Below are 21,938 nucleotides of genomic sequence, written 5' to 3'. Positions count from 1 at the left end.
TTCTACGGAAAAGCAAATGCGAGAATTGGGTTACCACAGGACAGGTATAGGAAAAGTTCATTCATTCAAAAAACAAACGAACAAACAAACCTTTGCTTCATAATTAAAACCGATATGACCATGCTGTTAATTACAACTGCACCAAAAGAGGAGTGGGCAGCAGTCTGAGGGAGGTGATTGTCCCCTCTACTCTTATGTTGATTTAGATTTAGATTTAGATTTAGATTACAGGTTAAGAGGAAATTCTTCCCTTAGAGGGTGGTGAGGCATTGGCACAGGTTGCCCAGAGAGGTTGTGGATACCCCATCCCTGGAGGTGTTCAAGACCAAATTGGATGAGGCCCTGAGCAACCTGATCTACTAGGTGGCATCCCTTCCTATGGCAAGGGGGTTGGAATTACATGATCTTTAAGGTTCCTTCCCACCTGAGCCATTCTATGTTTGATTTGAAGGCACGTGTGGGAGACAGAACCATATCGGGCTGCAACAGCATTTTGAGACCATCCAAGAAAAATTATGTATAACGCTTAACCAGGATGCTACATTGTTAATCTTCCTGTGGTAAATAGGATGCTGATTTATAATGCTTAAAAATTATTTAAGGAACTAATTTCCCAGGAAGCCTACCTGAGAAATAAGCAATGCAAAACTCATACCTGTGGACAACAATTGTATCATGTAGCACTAAATTCAGGTAACGGATGAAAGACCACACTGAAGCAAGAACATTTTGGTGAGAAATTGCAAATGAATTGACAGAACTGTTGGGGTTTCAAGGCACTTCTGGAGATCATCTAGTGCAGCCCTTATGCTTGCTTAAGCAGGGTCACCTAGAGCAGGACCACGTCCAGTTGAGTTTTGAGTATTTCCGCAGGTGGAGATTCCACAACACTTCTGCGCAACTTTCTGCCAGTGTTTAACCACCCTCACTGTTTAATAATGTTTTCTTCTGTAACATTTACAAATACGGTTTAATTCCCATTTGAGTTGAAGTTCTGCTTATACAAACCTTGTATTTCTCTTAAACTCCTACATCTCCACTTGAAAGGGAAATAACAAGTATTAATTTTTGGTGAGTGAATTAGGATGGTTTTCCAGGTACTATTTACTATTTCCTTACTGAATGTGTCTGATTAAATATTCCTTGACTTTCTACAAATGTTACTGTTTCTTTACAAACCAAAATGGGCTAAGCTGTGAGTAGACATTAAAAAAAAAAAAAAAAGTTTAGACAGAATCACAGAATTACTAGGTTGGAAGAGACCTCAAGATCATCAAGTCCAACCTCTGACCTAACGCTAACAATCCCCACTAAACCATATCCCTAAGCTCTACATCTAAACGTCTTTTAAAGACTTCCAGGGATGGTGACTCCACCACTTCCCTGGGCAGCCCGTTCCAATGTCTAACAACCCTTTCAGTAAAGAAGTTCTTCCTAAGATCCAACCTAAAACTCCCCTGGCGCAACTTGAGCCCATTCCCCCTCGTCCTGTCACCAGGCACGTGGGAGAACAGGCCAACCCCCACCTCGCTACAGCCTCCTTTGAGGTACCTGTAGAGAGCGATAAGGTCGCCCCTGAGCCTCCTCTTCTCCAGGCTGAACAAGCCCAGCTCCCTCAGCCGCTCCTCGTAGGACTTGTTCTCCAGGCCCCTCACCAGCTTCGTCGCCCTTCTCTGGACCCGCTCAAGCACCTCGATGTCCTTCTTGTAGCGGGGGGCCCAAAACTGAACACAGCACTCGAGGTGCGGCCTCACCAGAGCCGAGTACAGGGGGACGATCACCTCCCTAGCCCTGCTGGTCACACTGTTTCTTACGCAAGCCAGGATGCTGTTGGCCTTCTTGGCCACCTGAGCACACTGCTGGCTCATATTCAGCCGACTATCCACCATCACTCCCAGGTCCTTCTCTGCCTGGCAGCTCTCCAACCACTCATCTCCCAGCCTGTAGCTCTGCTTGGGGTTATTGCACCCCAGGTGGAGGACCCGGCACTTGGCCTTGTTGAACTTCATGCAGTTGACCTCAGCCCATCGGTGCAGCCTATCCAGATCCTCCTGCAGAGCTTTCCTACCCTCGAGCAGATCGACACACGCACCTAACTTGGTGTCATAAACACCAAGGAACATTTAGAAACATGTGTTTAAGAAAGAAACATTTAGAAACATGTGTTTAGGAACATTCTACAATGTAGCAGTTATACTTGCATGCGTTATTGGTTCCTCTGTCATTCTTCCTAAGTATTTTTTCTGCTGCTGCTCATTTCCTGCAGTGATTACTTGTATTCGCTGAAATAAAATATGTAGACCATTAATTCATCTTTTTTTAAGTGCACAGACTGTAGCTTAAAGGAGGTAAGAAAAAGTTGAACTTTCTCCTAGGGAATTTGCTTCAATAGCAGTTTGAACCCTTGTTCATCCATAAGCTAACTCTTCCCATAATAAGGCACACTTCAAATCTGCTACAGCCAAGACCACCTACAGTGGGAATATTTCATTTACTAAAATGGGTTTAAAGTGAAACATATCAGTGATTTACTCAGAAATTATGAAAAACACATTTCCCCATAACCTTTTGATTGTGCTCTTTGTTTAATAAGACATTCGCATGCAAACTTTTTAAATAAAGTTTTCTGACAATAGTAACAGGTAATTTCAAGATTCCACAGTTCCACAGCTACTGTGAGATTAATATGGGACAAGTTGCACAAAATGGTAAAAATGTACCACTTTAATTTTTTTGACTACTTGTAAGAATTTTCGTAAGAGTCCTTTGGAAGAAATAGTTACAAAGTCTCCTTCTGCAGTTCTTTGCACCAGCCTCATTTTTCCTACACTGAATAACTTTGTATTATCAGTAAATACTATCACTTCACTGTTGACCTCCTTTTCCAGATTATTTGTAGATATTCCAAATAGCAAAGACCAAAAAGAAAAGCCATGCTGCTCACTTTTCCCTACAAAACCTGATGATTTTTCAAATTCACTTTGGAAGTTCAAGCATTTTCTATCAACCAAGCATCCCTTGTTCACACATTCATTCGCTGCCTCAGCAAACTCCAATTATTTTATGAGGTATGACTTCCTTTGACAGAAACCCTTCTCTAGCACATCCACATCACATTTATCTGTGTCCAATATTTCTGTGCTTCATACTTGCACTTAATTTGTGTGGTTTATCAGGCTTACTAGTACATATTTTTTCCAGATCTCTCTTGGAGGCCCTTTAAAGCAATGGTGTCCAACTTGCCCCTTGTAAGTTTTCATTTAATAACCAAATGATTCTGCACTGCAGTAGTCCAGCTATTTCACCCTTAAGTTTCCCTAGAATTTGTGGCTGAATAAATGTGATCTTCACAATTGCTCCTTTTGTCTCTTTGCTCCTTAACCTTGTTAATTTCATTTTTCATAGAAGATAAAAGACTCTGATGAGTCTTGAAAAAAAGACTCCTACAGACAGTTCCCCATTTTCTTTTTCAGATAATATAAATGCAAAATAGAGAATCATTTAACATTTTTTCATGGTTACTCATACATTTAAGCACTGCCAAAGTACTGCTGTAGTGTGCCTAATCTAAACAGGAAAACTGTCCTTGAATAAACTCTTAAATTGCTCCAGTCTGTGTCAGAGACTAGATCAAAATATGACCTGCAATTTCTCTGCCTAATCAGTTGACGCAGCACATGACGGGAACATTAGGCAGCTGTAATCATGGTAGAAAATCTGCTTATAAATTGGTAAATCACAATGATTTAGCAATCATCCTGATTACATCCACACCTACTAACACTTGTACGTGTTAACTTTCCTAATGATTAAATTTGGATTGTTAGTATGCAACCATTTTATGTAGAATCCGTAATTACCCATGTAAATCTTATCTAATGCCTTTTCTTTGTTTTATTTTACAGATTAAAGAGAATGTTTACTTACCACAGATTTCTGGTGTGTGTGAATTCATAAGACCAAGTTCACAAGCCCATTTTATGAGTGGGAGAGGATACTGAAGTAGGAAAAATTACCTTCCAATTCAGCACAGTTAACATTTTAAATTTTATTCAGATTAAGATAAAAATGTATTTTCCCTGTACTGTATGATAGATTCATCTCTCCAGTTTTGTCGCATTGTGCAGCAACAGGAATAGTGTCCTCCACAACAATTTTATTATGAGCAGCAGCTTGAAACTCTTTCTGCTTGTAAGTTCTATTAAATTAAAAAAAAAAAACAAAAAAAAAAAAAAAAAAAAAAAAACGGTCAAAATTCCATATTATCTTTAATTTTGCCAGTTGCCAGACGATGAGAAAAGAGAAAAGCCTCAGTTCCTTCCAGGGCAATTCCAGGGCAATCCAAACCACCACTTCCGGGACCAAAAAAGAAACAAACAAACAAACAAAAAAAAAAATTCAAGTTGGTTACAAAGTCAAGAGGCTATAATGCATCTCAACATAGTGAAAAAAAGGATTTTCAGAAAATCCTAAAAACATCTGTAAAGTTAAAAGAAGAAATGCAGGAAGACCACTGCTAGGCATAGAAGGAGAAGCTATGACATAACTGAACGCTAAACTGCTAAGTGATTTTGTTAATAGTTCAGGACTGCGTTTTCCAGTAGGCAATACATTATTCATTTGGAGTTTTCATGAACCACAGCCATTGAAAAATGGTATCTTGCTTTACTCGAGTTGTGTCACTACTATCACTGTTACACGGAAGAAGACAAAACAAGAAACAAGAAAGACCTTGTTGCTTCAGAATTTTATACCTTATATAGAAAAAGACAAGATGATGTTGAAAAAAAACAGATAATTGTATTCACCTTTTTTTTTTTTTTTTTTTTTTTTTTTTTAAGGAACAGCCCTTGATACAGTCAAACATAGCTTTGTCATCAGATATTTTTGTCTAAACTAGAAAAAGTACTGATTTCAAAATAGTGCTAAAGGTGATATGTCTATGTGAAAGATGCTGTCAACTTTACAATAGAGAACATACATCTGTTGTTTTTTCCTGCCAGAGTCGTATGCAAGGTTAACACTGAAGGTTACTCTGAAAAAAATCATCACTCCCCCCACAAATAGAAATATGAATTGGACAGGTGGGACTCATACTTGGAGTGGCACAAGTGACCAAGTGACAAAGGATCAGTTTTTAGCATGTAAGATTTGGGTGACGATCTATTATTCTGTCAACTTTCCCATTGTTTGACTCAGTGGGACATTTAGATTCAATGACAAGTTTACTAGTGACACTCAAATGCAACTACCACAGCATTTCCTTGGTTTAGTACATAAGCTCTGTCACAATCAGAAATGTGACCATTAAAGTGACAAGATCACCACTGGAATAACCTCCTGTCCGGAAAAAGGGTATGACAGAACATGCAAATGAAGCAATCACTTGCATGTCATACATGCAAGTGAAGCAATCTTTATTACCTTAATGTCAAAAGAACTACTGAAGTTGTTCACAAAGCTGTACATCACAGAAAAAGATAGGACAATAAAGTAAGGTCACTAACCTTGATTCTCCATCACATAACTCAGGACAAAAAAAATAAGAGTTGTCAAAAACAGTTTGTTGCTGGGGTAATATGTCAGGAAGCTGGACTTGAAATACCAATCTCCTATGGTACGCATTAACTGTCTGTGGGCTTCCCCTTCCTAAAGCATTTTGTTTGATCTGTGAAACACTCAACTGTCTTGAGATGGAGCTTTATTCCATAAATGACACTGTCATGGAAACACTTTTGACATTTAGGCTGTGTCACCCTGGGGCTAGGCCACACTTGTTGATGATGAGCTCTGGGTGAGGACCCTTCAACTTTTACCTAATTCACAAATGACTCTGGAAATGAGGAAACCAGAAAAAAAGGCCAGCGTAGAAACTAAACAAGGTACTACCTGAGTTTTGAATCATTTTTACTTTCTAGTTTGAAACTAGGAGGTTACTGGTGGTTCAGTAACTTCTCTGTATAAGCAGTATTTTTACTCTATAGGGGAATGTCAGTACTTCAGAAAAGCAACTTTTATATACCGCACATATAAAAGAATAGCATAGGTAGAACAGCTAAGCACGTTTAAAGAAATGCATTGTATAAAATGTTCTAACTGTAAACCCTGACAATTTGAAGCTGTCTCCGCCATGTAAGTGGGAAGCAGAGGGCACCAGACCTACACATATTTTTCTAAACACTTCACAGCATGCCTTTTGGTGCACGGAGAGTCCCAGGGCTGTGCAACAACTCAGCTAAAGAATAAAGCATGGGAGACCATGAAGGCTGTAAACAGATGGATCAAAATGCAGAGGCAGGAAAAACAGAACTGAGCGCGGATTTCCTCACGGCCAGGAGTGGGCAGTGACGGCCGGCAGCGAGACGGTCGAGGAGGGAGCGTGGCTCTGCCCTTGGCCCCGCCGAAGGCGCTCCTGTCCCACGGCCCCTCGCCCTCCAGCGCCGCCGCGGCGTGCGGCCCTTCCCAGCCAGCAGCGCCCGGTCCCGTCTCGCCCTCCCTGGGACCCGCATCCCGTCGCCGCCCGGCCCGGTCCGGCCCAGACCGACCGTTCTCCCGAGCGGCTCTGAACGCCGGCATCCCGGGAAGAGTGGCCGAGCGGCCGGGGAAGCTCCCGGCGATGCCTGGCGGGGCGGGACTCTCGGAGAGCGGGCGCCAGCGCCGCGCCGGCCGAGACCCGGGTGCGGAAGGTCCGCGGGCTCGGGGCCGGAGCCGGGGCCGGGGCCGCCTCGCCGCGGTGCTCCCCTCGGCAAGCCCGCAGTGTCCCCGCCTGGAGCGTCGGGTGGGGGCTTGCAGGCTGTTTGCGGTCCGGGCCGCGGCGGAGGTCGGCGGGGAGAGGGAGGCGAGGGCGCAGCGGTTTGTACGCGCCCGGCCGTGGTCGCTGAGGCCCTCCTGCCAGCTGTGGCGTTTACCTACGGTATGGCGTGTTCCATCGCCTTCCAACGCCTGCGAAGTGCGGTGGCCTGATGGCGAGAGAGAGCCCATTTGCTCTCTGTATACCGAGTCTCCTGGGCTGTTTCCAGCCACCTACATCTTAGCCCTGTTACCAGAAAAGTCCTTGTGGCCGATTTATAGTATTTTTGCCCCTCAGGGACCCATAACTTTATATTTTAGATATGTACCAGGCACTTGGGCATGACTGGGACTGGGGCATGGGTTTTGCTCAGCCTCAGCTCCTGTCTGTCACAATTTTCAGTTCTGTGCACAAACCACAGCATGTACCTGGGACTGGTCTAATTCCAATAACTTACCAACTCCTTATTAAAGAAGAACAAAGTCTACTGGCTTAGCTAGGCTTTTAAAACTTGAGTTTAGTACAAACATGAACTTTAACACATTTGAGATGTGGTAGTGATGTGTATATCATGTTGATAGCCATGTAAAATGTGTTTATGAATGCTGTCAGTTCTGGCTGTATGTTGAAACAAAAGCACTGATTTTGTAAATTAACTGCAATGTATAAAATACAGTCTTTTGAACATTATTGCTTCACTGCAATAAATCAATGTTACCTAGGGTTTTATTAAAATAATGCTTTCAAGAGAGAAATAGCTTCTTTGATGTCTCTGTGAATGACCTTGTTTGGAATATATATATATAAATTTAATTACTCTAATATAAGACACTTCTCTGGGAGCTGTATTTTGGATAATGCTTTATTTTGCAAAACAGCTCAAAGTAAGGTGACCCAAATATTTTTAGCACTGTTATTGTCTTGGTATGTTTGATTCTTGACGTCTTGTCTTGTTACTGACAGTTACAACTTTTGAATTGGTACTTATTACAGTAAAATCACTTCAGTAGGAAGCAAGCCGTGTAAGAGTGGTTTGTTTGTTTGTTTGTTTGTTTGTTTGTTTTCATGGATATCAACTAATGAAACAGGGGGTGGTTGCAATGTTGCATAGCATTTATCCTGGCACAATTCCAGGTCTTTACTGAATGGAGTCGTGTCAGTAGTGTCAACTTAGTGCACAGACTACTGATTTTTCATTCCAATATCAGTGGATTTTTTCCCTGTACTTTAAGGGTAATTGAGGAAATGTCATAGGCATAATTTTTAACTTTTTGCTACCTGGGTGCTTCATAAATATTTTTTATGTACTTCCTGTTTTAAATCTAGTTTAAAGTACACTGTACCATTGGATTGTGTGGCTATGGGGCTTTTAAATACCTGTGTTCTGTGCTCCTTTTTGTATATAGGGTTCTGTTCCATACGTCATGTTTCTGACTGTGGTGTGGAGAATTAAATACCAAACAATACACTTTCTATTCATATATTGCATATATGTTATTTATATGGTTTCTGTATTCCATTAACTTGGTATGCCTTAGATGGTTTATCATTACAACAGCCCCGTGGTATAAGGAAACATATTCAACCAATTTTAAAAAACAGTAATTTTGGTAAACAGCACGTCTTTTACTATGGGTATTCTAAATAAAATTACACACAAAACAAAATTCTAAAGGTGGGTAGATGGCTTCAGAATCTATATTAAAAACTAATGTCATAGGAAATATATACTGTCATAGGTGTTAAGCAACTCTGGCTGCCTGAGTCAGGTACCTGAACACCTGTAAGGAAGTTACACTAAATGTATTTACTAGCTGCAGGATGGTATTTAAATTCTATAGTGCTCAGAATTGAGACATTATTTCTAGGTGCCTTCTAGATTAGGATCCACAACCCTTCATTAAGTAAATAATGTTGTCTGCATGAGGTTAAAAGACAGCTTGGAATGGGGTTGAAGACATTCCTAAGTCTGAGAGACTGACTAAATCAGTACACTGAAGGAATGTTTACATTAGGATCATAGAATAGCAGAACGGTTTGTGTTGGAAGGGACCTTAAAGACCATCTGGTTCTAACCCCCCTGCCATGGAACCTCCCACTAGATCAGGTTGGATGGGGTTTTTGCACAGCCTGGTCTTGAATACTTCTAGGGATGGGGCATCCACAGCTTCTCTGGGTGACCTCTTCCAGTGCCTCACCACCTTCATGGTGAGGAATTTCTTTTTATATTTAACTGAACCTACTTCTTTTTTTTTTTTTTTTTTTTTTTAAGTTGAAAACCATTACCCCTTGTCCTGTCACTACCATCCCTGATAAAGTCTCTCCTCATCATTTCTGTAGGCCCCCTTTAAATGCTGAATGGCTGCTATAAGGTCTACTTGGAGCTTTCTCTTTAGGCTAAATAACCTCAACATTCTCAGCCTTTCTTCACAGGAGATTCGTTCTGCATTAGGAGTCTCCTTTGTTAGGAAATAATGTGGACTAATGCTTTTGGATTTATAGGGTAAAATAGTGAGATTCAAGTCCTACTAAGCATTTGGGAGGGTTTTTGCTTTGGGCTGCACTGAATACCCCCTAGGGAGGGTCTGGAGCTCATCAAATGCACTCCTAGAGCATGTCCAGCTAGTTTAATCCAAAGTTCAGTTAATGTGCTTTGAAATGTCTTTGTGAACCGCGAACTAGGGGAGTTCGCCCGGCCGCTCAGCACGGGCCGCCCGGACAGCTCCGCCGGGGGCCGCGGGCGGGAGGCGCTTCCCGCGGCCGCTCCGGGGCCGGCGAGGCCAAGGCCGAGGCAGGAGCGGCTTCAGAACGGCCCAGTTCCTACCAGCGGCAAAACCTCCAGGCTACGGGCACGGGCCAGGAAAGGGGGAGCCTTCTCCGCCTTGACTGCGGCACGGGCGCCTGCCGCAGCCGAGCGGAGCCGATCCTGCTGCTGCTGCCCGTCACGTTCCACGGGGCAGAGCGCTCCTCCCGGCAGCGCCAGGCGGCGAGGGAGAGCTCGCGGGCCTCGGCAGGGACAGCGCCCGCTGCCACCGGCTGCCCGAGTCGCCGCCGGGGCCGGGCGCAGGCGGGGCTGGCGAGGGGCGGCGGGCAGGCAGCCGGCTGCGGGCCGTCCTGCGGCCCCCACGCCTGCCCTCGGCGCCCCCCCTCCGCCCGCCGCCCCCACCACGGCTCGGGCACCGCCCCCGCGGGCTCGGCGCAGGCGTCGGCCGTGGAGCCGGCGGGACGGGTGGGCCGGCGCGGGGCGCGGGCGGAGCGGGAGGCTGCCCGGCCGCTGCCTCCTCTCATGCCTTCACGGCAACAAAGAGCGCGCTGAGCGGCGGACGCAGGCGCCGGGCTGCCGGTTGCGCTGCCAGCGCGGAGGGCGCCGGGAGACGATGGCGAGGAAGGGGGAAGCCTCCGCGCCTCCCTACGGTAAGCGCCCGGGCACGGGGGAGAGACGGAGCGGGCGCTCGTGCGAAGAGAGCCGGATCCCGTGCCACCCTCCGGCCTATTTACGGAGCGGATCCATCGTGCAGCCAGCGGCGAGAGTTGGTTTCCCTGGGCAGATGCTGGGGACGTGCGTGGGGGTCATGCGGGCCCCGGGCAGCCGGAGCCCCCGAAGGCGCCGGTGCAGCTCTCTGCCGGCGCTGCGGCTCGCCCGGCTGGAAGAAGGCGGGACGGCTGGGCTCGGGGAGGGGAGCCGGCGGGCGCAGAGATGGGGGCGGGCAGGGCGAGAACCTCCTCCTCCCCTTCCTGCAGCAGAGCAGGTGCTGTGCGGCCGCTTTGTCCGCGCCCACCGGAGAAGGCCGTCCTGGGAAGGAGGAGGCTGCAGCTCACGCCCTGCCGAGGGCCCGCGGGCAGGCCGGCGGGCGGCAGGTGCGGCGCTCTCGGAAGGGCCCGGCCGGTGGGCGCTCGGCGCCCGGCTCGTGGGAGCGGGGGCCGCGGGCCCTGGTGGGCCGTGGTACCGGGACCTGGCGGCGGGAGCCCGTTGCGCTGGTGGCCCCGGTAGGGCGGGTTCCGGTGTTTTGGGCTGGGGACTGGGAGCGCTGCGGCCGTAGCAGAGGTACCCGGACTAAGCAAGCTCCGTGCCCTCAGTGGATCCTGCCAGCCCGCGCGTAGGAGAAGGTCACCGGGGGCAGAACTTCATCGCAGTGCTTGAGCCGTGCTCTAATTGCTCTTTGGAAGCTAATGCGTTTGCCACAGAGGAGGCTGGTTTTGCAAAGCTTCTTAGACTGTTTGAAAGCGTCGCTACAAAACCGATTTCCTTTTGCAAATATACGTGAGATTTTGATAGCCAAAAAAAAAAAAAATCTGCAGAATGTGCAAACCCCCTTAGAAACAAGGCTTGTTTTCTGTGAGTCCCAAAGGCTGACTGTAATTGCCTGCGGTATAAAAGTGGGCAACAATGGCTTGATAAAACAGTCTTTGCCTTGATATCACCGGCATGTTGTGTGGCATGTGTACTACTCGGAAAACTCAATTTTATAGTTCATCTCTGTGGTCTGAACTGCGATCTGGCTAAAAAGGAATATTCATAGTTTGGCTTCCTCATTCTTTGGACCTGATGGACAAAGCTGGTTAGTTTTACAAATTTAGTTAAATATGTTGTATGCAAAATAAAAATCTTGATCCCTCTCAATAGTAGACTCTACTATAATGGTGGTGATTTTGTTGATTATCAAACTGTCCAAAATAGGGAAAAAAAAGGAAAAAAATAAAAGAAAAAAAATCTTTATGTAATTAAAGCGACCCAGAAAGAAATTAGAATATTTCTAACCAATCTGGTGGTCTTCTGTGATGGAGTTGAGTGCATCAGTTGACAAGGGAAGACTGACTGATGTCACCTACACGGAATTCTGTAAGGCCTTTGACATGGTCCTACATGACATCCTGGTCTCACATGACATCCTGGTCTACAAATTGGAGAGAGATGGATTTGATGGGTGGACCATTCAGTGGATAAGGAATTGGCTTGAAGGTCATACCCAGAGGGTGGTGGTCAATGATGCTATGTCCAGGTGGAAGCTGGTGACGAGTGATGTCCCTCAGGGGTCCATCCTGGGACCAGTACTGGCTAATATCCTTACCAACAACATAGGCAATGGGGTTGAGTGCACCCTCAGCAAGTTTGCAGATGACACTAGACTAATTGGTACAGTCAATATAACAGAAGGAAGGGAAGCCATCCAAAGGGACCTGGATGAGCTCGGGAAGTGGGCCTAAGTGAGCCTAGTGAGGTTCAACAAGGCTAAGTGCAGGGTGCTGCACCCGGATCAGGGCAATCCCAGACATGAGTACAGACTGGGAGTAGAACTCATTGAGAGCAGCCCTGAAGAGAAAAACTTGGGGGTTCTGGTGGACAATAAGCTTGACATGAGCCAGCAGTGCATGCTTGCAGCCCAGAAGGCCAACTGCATCCTGGGCTTCAGCATCAGAGGAGTGGGCAGCAGTCTGAGGGAGGTGATTGTCCCCTCTACTCTTATGTTGCGAGGCCTCACTTGGAGTGCTGCATCCAGGTCTGGGGCCTCCAGCACAAGAAAGATGTGGAGCTGCTAGAATGGGGCCGGAGGAGGGCCACAAAGATGATCAGAGGGCTGGAGCCCCTCTCCTATGAAGAAGGGCTGAGAGAGCTGGGGCTGTTCAGTCTGGGGAAGAGAAGGCCCTGGGCAAGAAGAGAAGGCATGTTATTGCAACTTTTCATTCCCTGAAGGGGTCTTATAAAAAATACGGAGAGCAACTTTTTAGTCAGTCAGATAATGACAGGACAAGAGGGAATGGTTTTAAACTAAAAGAGGGGAGATTTAGATTACAGGTTAGGAGGAAATTCTTCCCTTAGAGGGTGGTGAGGCACTGGCACAGGTTGCCCCGAGAGGTTGTGGATACCCCATCCCTGGAGGTGTTCAAGACCAAATTGGATGAGGCCCTGAGCAACCTGATCTACTAGGTGGCATCCCTTCCTATGGCAAGGGGGTTGGAATTACGTGGTCTTTTAATGTCCCTTTTAACCCGAGCTGTTCTATGATTTAGCTAATGTACTTCTTAAATATCTGCACACTTAGAGCCTCCCTATGAGGAACTACTTTCCTATAATTTCTCTTACCAGTGCAACCAATACTTGAGTCTATAATTGGAATTACTAGTTGCTGCTGTGAAGTGATCATGTCAAGTTTTTTTTTTTGTTTTTTTTCTTTCACTAAAAAAAATATTTAATTTCCCTATTGAGGAAGGTCCTTCTGTTTCTCTTGGAAGACCTTTTCATGACCTAAGAAAATTTCTATCAAGATACGTTATTTGTGGTGGGTTGGCCTGCATTTTTAATTTCTTAATTGTATCCAACTACACATATATAGTTTGTGGGTAGGAGGACATCTTCAGTCTAAGGAGAATGGGCTATACTGTGGGACCTTTCGGCTGTGATACTGCTACAGATAGTCTCCTTATCCCCTTCTGGTAAATTGTCATATATCGTTATATGCAATTCATTTCACCTTCTGGTGTTCAAATATCATATTAATGGGTGACGTTCATATTAAAGCTGAAAACTGATTCAAAGCTTCATTCAGATTTCAACTTGATCTAGTGGGAGGTGTTCCTGCCCATGGCAGAAGGTTGGAATTTGATAAGCTTTAATGTCCCTTTTAATCCAAAACATTCTGTGATTCTATGTCTCTAAGATTTTTATATACCCAGCAGTGCTAGAAGTAGGTGAAACTCAGATCCAGATGATTCAAACCTTTAATTCTCTGATATAAATTTGGACCACTTCATCTAGGCTTTGCAGCGCGTGTTTTAGGTCCTTTTTCTGTTGTTATGGGGTCTCCAGTGCTAAGCCTTTGTCCCATCTCTTGTCATGCCATGCCAAAATTCTGTATTACTGTACTGTCTTGTGTCTCTACTTCTCAAGGCCTCTGCTGTCATACCAGGCCTTTATTTCTTTGCACTACATCGTTACGTATTGGGGGCCTACAAGAAAGCTGGAGAGGGACTCTTTTATCAGGGAGTGTATTGATAGGACAAGAAGTAACGTTTTTAAACTAAAAGAGGGTAGATATAGATTAGATATGAGGAAGACATTATTTCCTATGGGGGTGGTGAGACACTGGAACAAGCTATCCAGAGAAGCTGTGGAAGCCCTATCACTGGAGGTGCTCAGGGCCAGGTTGGATGGGGCTTTGAGCATCCTGGTCTGGTGGGAGGTGTCCTTGCCCATGACAGGGGGGTTGGAACTAGATGATCTTTTAGGTCCCTTCCAACACGAACCATTCTGTGCTTGTTAGAGTCATAAATATCTCGTTCTGCACAGAGGAGTTAGTTTTTGTTATTATCTGTATAAAGCCCTGGCTGTCTCATACAACGATAAGAAAAAATAAAACAAATTAGCCATCAGAAGAAAAAATGCTGTTGCAGTTAAATCAAGTGAAAGCAAACCAGAAGGTTATTGAGTAAGTTCTAACAAAACAAGCCACACATTCATTCTTCTGTCTCAAGCCTTGCAAACTAGCATTGCCAGTGCTGTATTACAAGACTATAATCTGTGATTTGATATGAAAGTAGAACCTTCTTTTCATCCACTTACATGTAAATTGAAAAGATAGTGCGATAGTGCTTTTACTCTTATCACTGGATTTGCCTACGTGGGAAAGTGGAGGGGAAAGAGAAAGTAAGGCACCTGTGGAATAATTAATAGTAAACTTTAACATCCTGTATTGATACACTCATTCTGAAGTAAGATGTTACTCCAAACCGGTATAACAGTATGTAGAATAAGAGCACACTCAAGTGGCCAGTCTAAAATAGTTATTACATTTCAATTCACATCCTGTGTTACTCTGAATTAATTTACCTAATTAGACTAGGGTTGTGAGATACTGTATGAAATGTTTCAGTTTTGTAGAATACAATAAAACATGACAGAGCAATGAATGACATGTTAGAGTAGCAAAAGGTACCTTCAGTATAACTAAAATAGCAAAAGGTTATCTATCTTCAATGTAATGTGAACAAACCTCCAAGATTAGGAGGGTTCAGCAGGGAAAACTGCTTGTTGTGAAACTACAGGTGACAGTAAAAATTGAGTAGTCTGAAAGTAAGGTGAGATCTTCTGCAATGAACTTCCAGTTTTAATACAGCTATTCTGTAGAGGGAAACTTGTGTCAGCTTATACTAGAGATCTCCTAAATACTCACTTTTTTGTGTGTGTTTTCAAGAAATAAATTTAAGGACATTTAGAAACAATATTTATCACCAGCTTTGAAAAATAAAAATAAACCTATTTTCAAGATATGGCTAAGGGCTACCTTTGATATATTTTCCTGAGAATTTACCATTTTCTGTCTTCCTTGTTTTAATTTTTGGGTTGTCAATTTTTTGGGATAGGAAAGCTCTTGTGTTACACGAGTGTTCTGTTGCATAAGAACTATTGGAAACAAAATGATAAACAATGTTGTCAAAATAAATGATAAAATCAACTGACAACTCCTAAAAAAGGGTCACTATGCTGTTGTATGCACAGTCATCTAATATCCAGATGTCAGCATTTAGTAATAACTCTGAATTTGTATAGAACTACATTGTTCTTACAGTATTATCTGAGAAAGGTTAGACTTGGAGGAAGTCTTGTTCTAGCTTCCAAAAGATAAAAACAATCTTACTGCTTAAAATGTAACTTTTTTTTTGTGTGTGTGTGTATGAAAAAGCAAGCCTATATTATAGTGACGGAAAAAATGAAACTTCTACATGTATAAACTATGTGCTCATGAAATATTCCAGTTAATATGACAGTTTTTTACATGCTGGTACTTCTTAGGAGCAGTTAGAAGGAAAGACCCTTTTCTTGTCTGCTTATCTACATAACTTAGTCCAGGAAAAGAATGATAGCTGCAACAAGTTTATTTTCAGATATGATTCTGAATTTGTACAAATTTAATGTGCATAACCTTTTGAAGTTCTTCTTTACTAGTCCACTTCTCAGGGTTTTCCTGTTTTTCTCCAGTTTCCATTAGTTAATTGATCTGATTTCATTCATGTCAGACAACTGGATATGTTCTGTGTCACTGGAAGACATACCTGGTGGTAGGCACTGGATTTTGGCAGCTGAATGTCACGGGTTATTCTGTAGACCCTGTAGTGAATCCCTACTAGGTAAATGATTATCACTTGGATGTGAAAATGTTTTTTTTTCACTGTGTATTTGCTCCTGAAGTGCAAAAGTACATAACATTCGTGGTTGCTTAACTGTATTTACTATTGTTTTTCCTGTTGCTCTAGTGCCTGGCTCAGAGGCAGTCAGATTTACAAAATCTGCCTCTGTGAGTATATAATGACGTTTTTCCATAGCATCTGGAGGTTGTGACAAGGATAGACTATGTTTGTATCAGCTTAATGCATTAATACAGAGCCATCTAGTAGGATAACATAAATTGGCTTAGAACTATTAAAGCACTTAAACATAAGATCCTGTGTATGACATTAGGAACAAGGTGTATGATGACAAACATCTCTGCATTGTTTAATACAATGAAGATAAACACATGCCCAAATTTGTTAACTGTTTCTTTTACAGTGACAGCTAAGCAAGACATAATGGCTGTGCATTGTACAAGTACATTGCACTTAAGCTTGGACAACAAGGTTGTTGCATTTACTCTTTTCCTGCTGAACTTATGCTGGTTCATTAGGGACTTTGAAGATGTTTCAGTCACAGGTAGAGGAAACAGATGACAATTACAATAGCCCTTCAAAGTTCCTTACGACTTTATTTTCTCTGATCACTTACCTGGGAGGTGGTCCAGTCTCAGCAAATTTGAGAGCCAGAACCTCTGATGAAAGACAGCATTTATGTGGGATGCTTCTATCCGTGCTACCTTCTTCAGTGTCTGTAGAAGCTCCTGGTCAGGACACAGAAGACTGCATTTAGCACTGCTGCAATATTCATTGCTTAAAAATTCATCCCTTATTGCCTCTTGGATGGAGAAGATTAGTAGACAAGACGGGAGATCTAGTCCACAGTACTAGATGGACTGTGCTGATGTTAATGAACAAATGGGATATCATTCAGGGTGGTATCATACAGAGTGCATAAACTCTATGAGGATAGCGGGAAAGCAGTAACAAGCATAATAAATAATTACTGGGAAAAAAAAATATGTTTATTATAAAACAAGGATTTACTTTTGTTAGGATGATAGGAAATAAGTGCCTGGCAGCCATTAGAGTTACATGCATGTCTTAGATATTTAAGTCATCTTAGGCAACAAATCCTCAAATTAACTGAGTGTAATTTCAAACCAAAGACCTCTGCAACTTAAACTTTCTTAATGCTTTTGCTTTATTTTTTTTTTCAATATGGTTCAGTCTGAATTTGTTCATACCAAGCTTTTATGATCTTGGAATTTTATAAAGGTACAAATACATATATAAATAAATAAGGTATAAAAATAGAAGTATGGTTATAAACATATGTCTTTATGCCTGTTATTCTGAATAATAGAACTGCAATCCTTACAAAACATCAGATATGGTTTTTTCATACCACATTAAGCTGCTATGGCACTCTACAGCAGCTGGACTGCTGCAAGCATCCACAAACAAAGGCAGCCAGGAGAAATTCTCCCTGGATACTCCAATATAGCTTGCTGCTGATGTAGAAATTCACTTCTGGTCCCATACAAATTCTAAGGAGTTCTTGTGGGCAAGGATGGGATGTTACTTACTGTCATTAGCAACTCAGGGGAGGCCACACTGCAATATTTGGTCATCTCCAACCTTGATCCACATAAGTGAAGTCATCCTTTCTGTCCTAGATTGTGCTGAAGAAAGCTACAACAAGTAACTGTACTCTTTGAGTATACTCTGAGCAGTTACTGTAAAGTCAGAGCTGTTTTGAATGTACTAAAACCTGAAACCATGCCTTTGAAAACCTCAGGCAGTTGCCAGGACATGGAAGTTTGGCCTGAAGAAGTCATCTCCCTGAAAATGACCGATGACTAAAGCTCTCAAAAGATGTTCAGTGGGTTACTTCTCTAGCAGAAGGTACCAAGCTTGTATCTATTTCTTAAACCAGGAGCTAGATAATACTGTTAAAGTATATGGTTTGGTATGTGACTCTGACATAGTAAAGGTGGAAATGTGTTTATGCCTTAGGAGCATGTGTCTCCAGAAAGAGGAGCTCTAGCAGATGAGCTGGCCAAAATTCTCCTTGTCTCTTCTGCATAGCATGTAATATATAGAAGAAAGCAAGTATCTTTTTCAGGTTAACACCTTCCTTCTGGGCCAATTGCACACAGAGCATCTAGACTTGTACAAGCTGATGTGCCATGAAATCTGGTAGCTGAATTAGTGTTCTTCATAATCATTATACTTTGACATAAGTGAATATGCTAAATAATAGCTCTGGTACTTATTATTTAATATGTTTTGTACTGGGTGTTACAGTAAAATTATTATTTTTTTATCACTTGTATTTTTCTATGAGAGAATTTCTTGGATGTGATCTGAGTGTTAAAAAGCAGCTGACTAACAGTGTGGAAAAATACACTGTTTATTTTTAGACTTTTTTCCCCAGCAGAATGATAAATAGTTTCATTGCCATTGCTTTGCTGTAGCATACAAAAGGCAACGAGCTGTGTCTGTGAATACCCCTCTCTGTTGGTTTCAGTACAATGCAATATCTGTGCTAGCATCTAAACAACTGCTATAAACAGTAAAATGATAAAAGTGCTATCTCCCTGTGAGCAATACTCTTGAACTGTAGTAATATTTATCCCCCATTAGCAATTTGAAGGTTTGATGGGAATTTGTGAGATAATAAAATGTTTAGATATATACATTTATATATATGTATTCAGGAAAATATGTAGGTAATATATACATATGTATATTTCCTTGCTAACATTTTTCTGGCATCTATCCAGGTTCATGGGAATTGAGAACTAAACTGAGACAAAACATCAATACAGAATTAATAAAGCCACAAATACAGTGTGATTTGAAAAACAAGTAATGTAATACGCATATACATTGCATTTCTGTTTATGTAGTTCAGGCCAAGTAGACGCTTGCTAATTTATTCTGATAGGCTCTTCACAAATGATAACAGGAATGTAAGACTAGTCTAACGTCTTTCCACAAGCTTGAGGCTAGCCACCGTATTAGAACGCCAAACTGAGGGAGAACGTCCATCTCAGCATCTGTCCTGGAGCTTATTTGTAGAGAGTAAAAAAAAAAACAGCTACTGAAAACTGTTGGCTTTTTCTTCTTATCCCCTTGCATTGAAAGATTTCCTTTTCAACAAGTAGAATCAAAAAATATGTAGGTAGTGAAGTGGTGCTTTGGGATACTGAAAAACAAAACAGAAAGCTAAATCAATGAAAGTTACTTAAGAACAAACACAATTCTGCAACAAGTGAACCTCTAACTGGGCATAGCAAACAAACAAATAAAACCGGTAGAATTCTGGGCCAGGAGTTATCACTGAAGCTGTGTAGTATACCTGGAAACGTGCCTTTGCATGTGGAAGGAAATAAACCATGCAGCTGCCAAGAGGCCCAAACTTCCAATTCACTACAGCTTTTAGGGCTTTAGGGCTCAACACAGATTTACCAACACTGTAAAAACTCTGTTCCCATATAGATTGAAAAAGAGAAATAGTTTAGAAAATAGGTGCTTCATCTTATGATTCTGATTCTGATAAAGAGACTAGGACAATGTAAGCTAACACCTTATTCTCATAGCTATTTTTGTCTCCAAAAACAATTGTCAAGCTTTTTCTAATCTGTACATTACCATCTGGACTTCGGCTATTTTCTTGTGGTTTAGGAAAATAATAATATATATTAATTCTAATAAATATTAATAATTTAATACTATTTAATAATAGATTATTTGATTACTAATGGTTAATACGAATACTAATGGTTAATACAACTCATTGATAATAAATATTACTACATAAGTGCTAATAAATATTAACATTAAATAATAGATGATAGTATATATCTATTTAACAATCAGATTATCTTTCCCAACTAGATATGTTACACTTTCAGATACTTCTCACATGTTTTAGAAAAAACAGAACTTAAAACTGAATCAACCAGTTTTTGCTATCATCTAGGAAATTGAGAAATTCAAAAGAGAAGAATTTGAGTTGAAGATAATAGTAAAACAAAAAAGTAAAGATCATACAGTAACTCAATAATACAACATTGTTGTAGAAAGGAAAGGGTACCCTTCTGTTCCTAAAAATAAAGAACTCGGGAAGGTTACTCCACAAAACCTGATAATATAAATTGTGAAAACAGTGTATTCTTCCAAAAAATAAGGATATCTTCCCACAAAAAATTCCCGTTTCTTCAACAGAAACTTTCATTTTCCTTTAAAAAGATTTAAAATGTTCTGCTGCAGAATTAGAGATAGCAATACATATATATGTCAGTGCATCATATGTTTCTTCTTTAGGTGATGCATCTGTGAAGAAAGAGTTTGACTAAAGACAGATATATATATATTTTTTTCCAATTTATGAGTGAGCTGTTAGTAATGATCTGTAACCTGATCATAATTGTTCTTTGTTTATATGAGATGCTGTCTCTTTAAATATTATATACTCATTATACAACTGTGTTGCAAATAGGAATGAAATTAAAGCTGTAGACCCAAACCATTGAAACATTTTCATGTGTGAATATAGTGGTTTATATATGTTTGTGTGGCAGAACTGAGACCATTGCTGTTACTGTACTAATATTATGCATATAGTAATGTTAGATTATCATAACATCTAGCACTATATCAGATTTTCTTTACACTAGGACAAGATTCCAGTGAATTTAGATTTGTCTTTGGTCAGTGCTTCAAACTGTGTATGTGCTGCTTAAAAGTTTGCACAATTAAAAGCAGCACTTTTAAAATTTGGCACTTCTGAAAAGAATATTATTTCAGGCAAAATTAAGAATGCAGACTTGTGTTAATGTACAACATGCTGTAGATAAATGACTTCCCTGTGCTTCTCATTATAGATTTAACAAATAGAGCTCATGGTATTGCTGTATTGCACTACACAGTAATATGACGTTTTCTTTTGCAAATAATGATGAATAAGTATTAAATATATTTTATCATAGATAATCATTAAATACCACCAAATTATCATCACTTCGCATAACTTCTCTCGGAGGAAGAACTGTTTCTTGGTTTTGTTGTTGCCACTTCCCAGGTGCAGGACCCAGCACTTGTTCTTGTTAAACTTCATGCGGTTGGTGATTGCCCAGCTCTCCAATCTGTCCAGATCTTTCTGCAATGCCTTTCCACCCTCAAAAGAGTCAACAGCTCCTCCCAGTTTAATATCATCAGCAAATTTGTGCAAAACACCTAGACCTACATCCAAATAATTTATAAAAACAACAGTACAGTACAATTTCAACAGTACACATCTGACCTAGAGCAAAATAAACATGAGTGCAAGACTAGGAATTCGATGTTTCCTTTTGTGTTACATTTGCATTGTATGTCACCATCAGAACTCTAATTTTTTAAAAGGTAACTGTTGGTGACCTCACTATAATCATATTTAGAATACAAGATTTCTACCAGTATGAATTTGTACTTGACATCCAGCTATGAGTTCTCTGTAATGTACAATTTTCCCTGCAGTGAAAACTGCCATTTACTTTTGGCAGAACTTTGCTAGTGATAAACGTTAACAGCAAGTTGTTGGAGGTGATATTATTCATTTGCAGGTAGAAAGCACATTGCAGCAGATTTTCTATAGAGCTGAAACCTATTTGCACATCTTTTCCAAATCTTCTGTTGAATTTTAAATCTATAAACATGTTGGCTGGGAGAAAATCTTCCTGTAAAAGCACTAAGTATGACTAATGTTGCCATGGACTATCACGTTGGTTAGCATGTTAGGTTGACCTTGGCTAGCCATCAGGTGCCCTCCACACGGATCTCTCACTCTCCCTCCTCCACAGGACAGGGAGAAAATACCATGAAACATCTTGTGGGTTGAGATAAGGACAAGGAGATCACTCACCAAATACAAACACAGACAAAACAGACTCAGTGTGGAAAAGGTTAGTTTATTGACAATAAATAACAGTAAAGCAGTGAGAACTGAAAGAAAACTAAAACCTCCTTTCTCTCTATCCTCATCCTTCAGTTT

General features: G+C 41.7%; 1 protein-coding gene across 2 annotated transcripts in view; it reads left to right on the top strand.

The window, feature by feature from the left end:
* Nucleotides 1-10,041: 10,041 nt before the first annotated feature.
* Nucleotides 10,042-21,938, top strand: part of SLC44A5 (solute carrier family 44 member 5) — an 86,803-nt gene continuing 74,906 nt past the window's right edge. For both annotated transcript variants that reach the window (XM_082765567.1, XM_082765565.1), the window contains exon 1: nucleotides 10,042-10,204. In XM_082765567.1, coding sequence (XP_082621693.1) covers nucleotides 10,168-10,204 — 37 coding nt within the window. In that variant the 5' untranslated portion in view covers nucleotides 10,042-10,167. The remainder of the gene's footprint in view (nucleotides 10,205-21,938) is intronic.

Source organism: Aythya marila, assembly GCF_965140915.1.
Source record: "Aythya marila genome assembly, chromosome: 8".
Taxonomy (NCBI): Eukaryota; Metazoa; Chordata; class Aves; order Anseriformes; family Anatidae; genus Aythya; species Aythya marila.
This window is presented reverse-complemented; position numbering and strand designations above follow the sequence as displayed.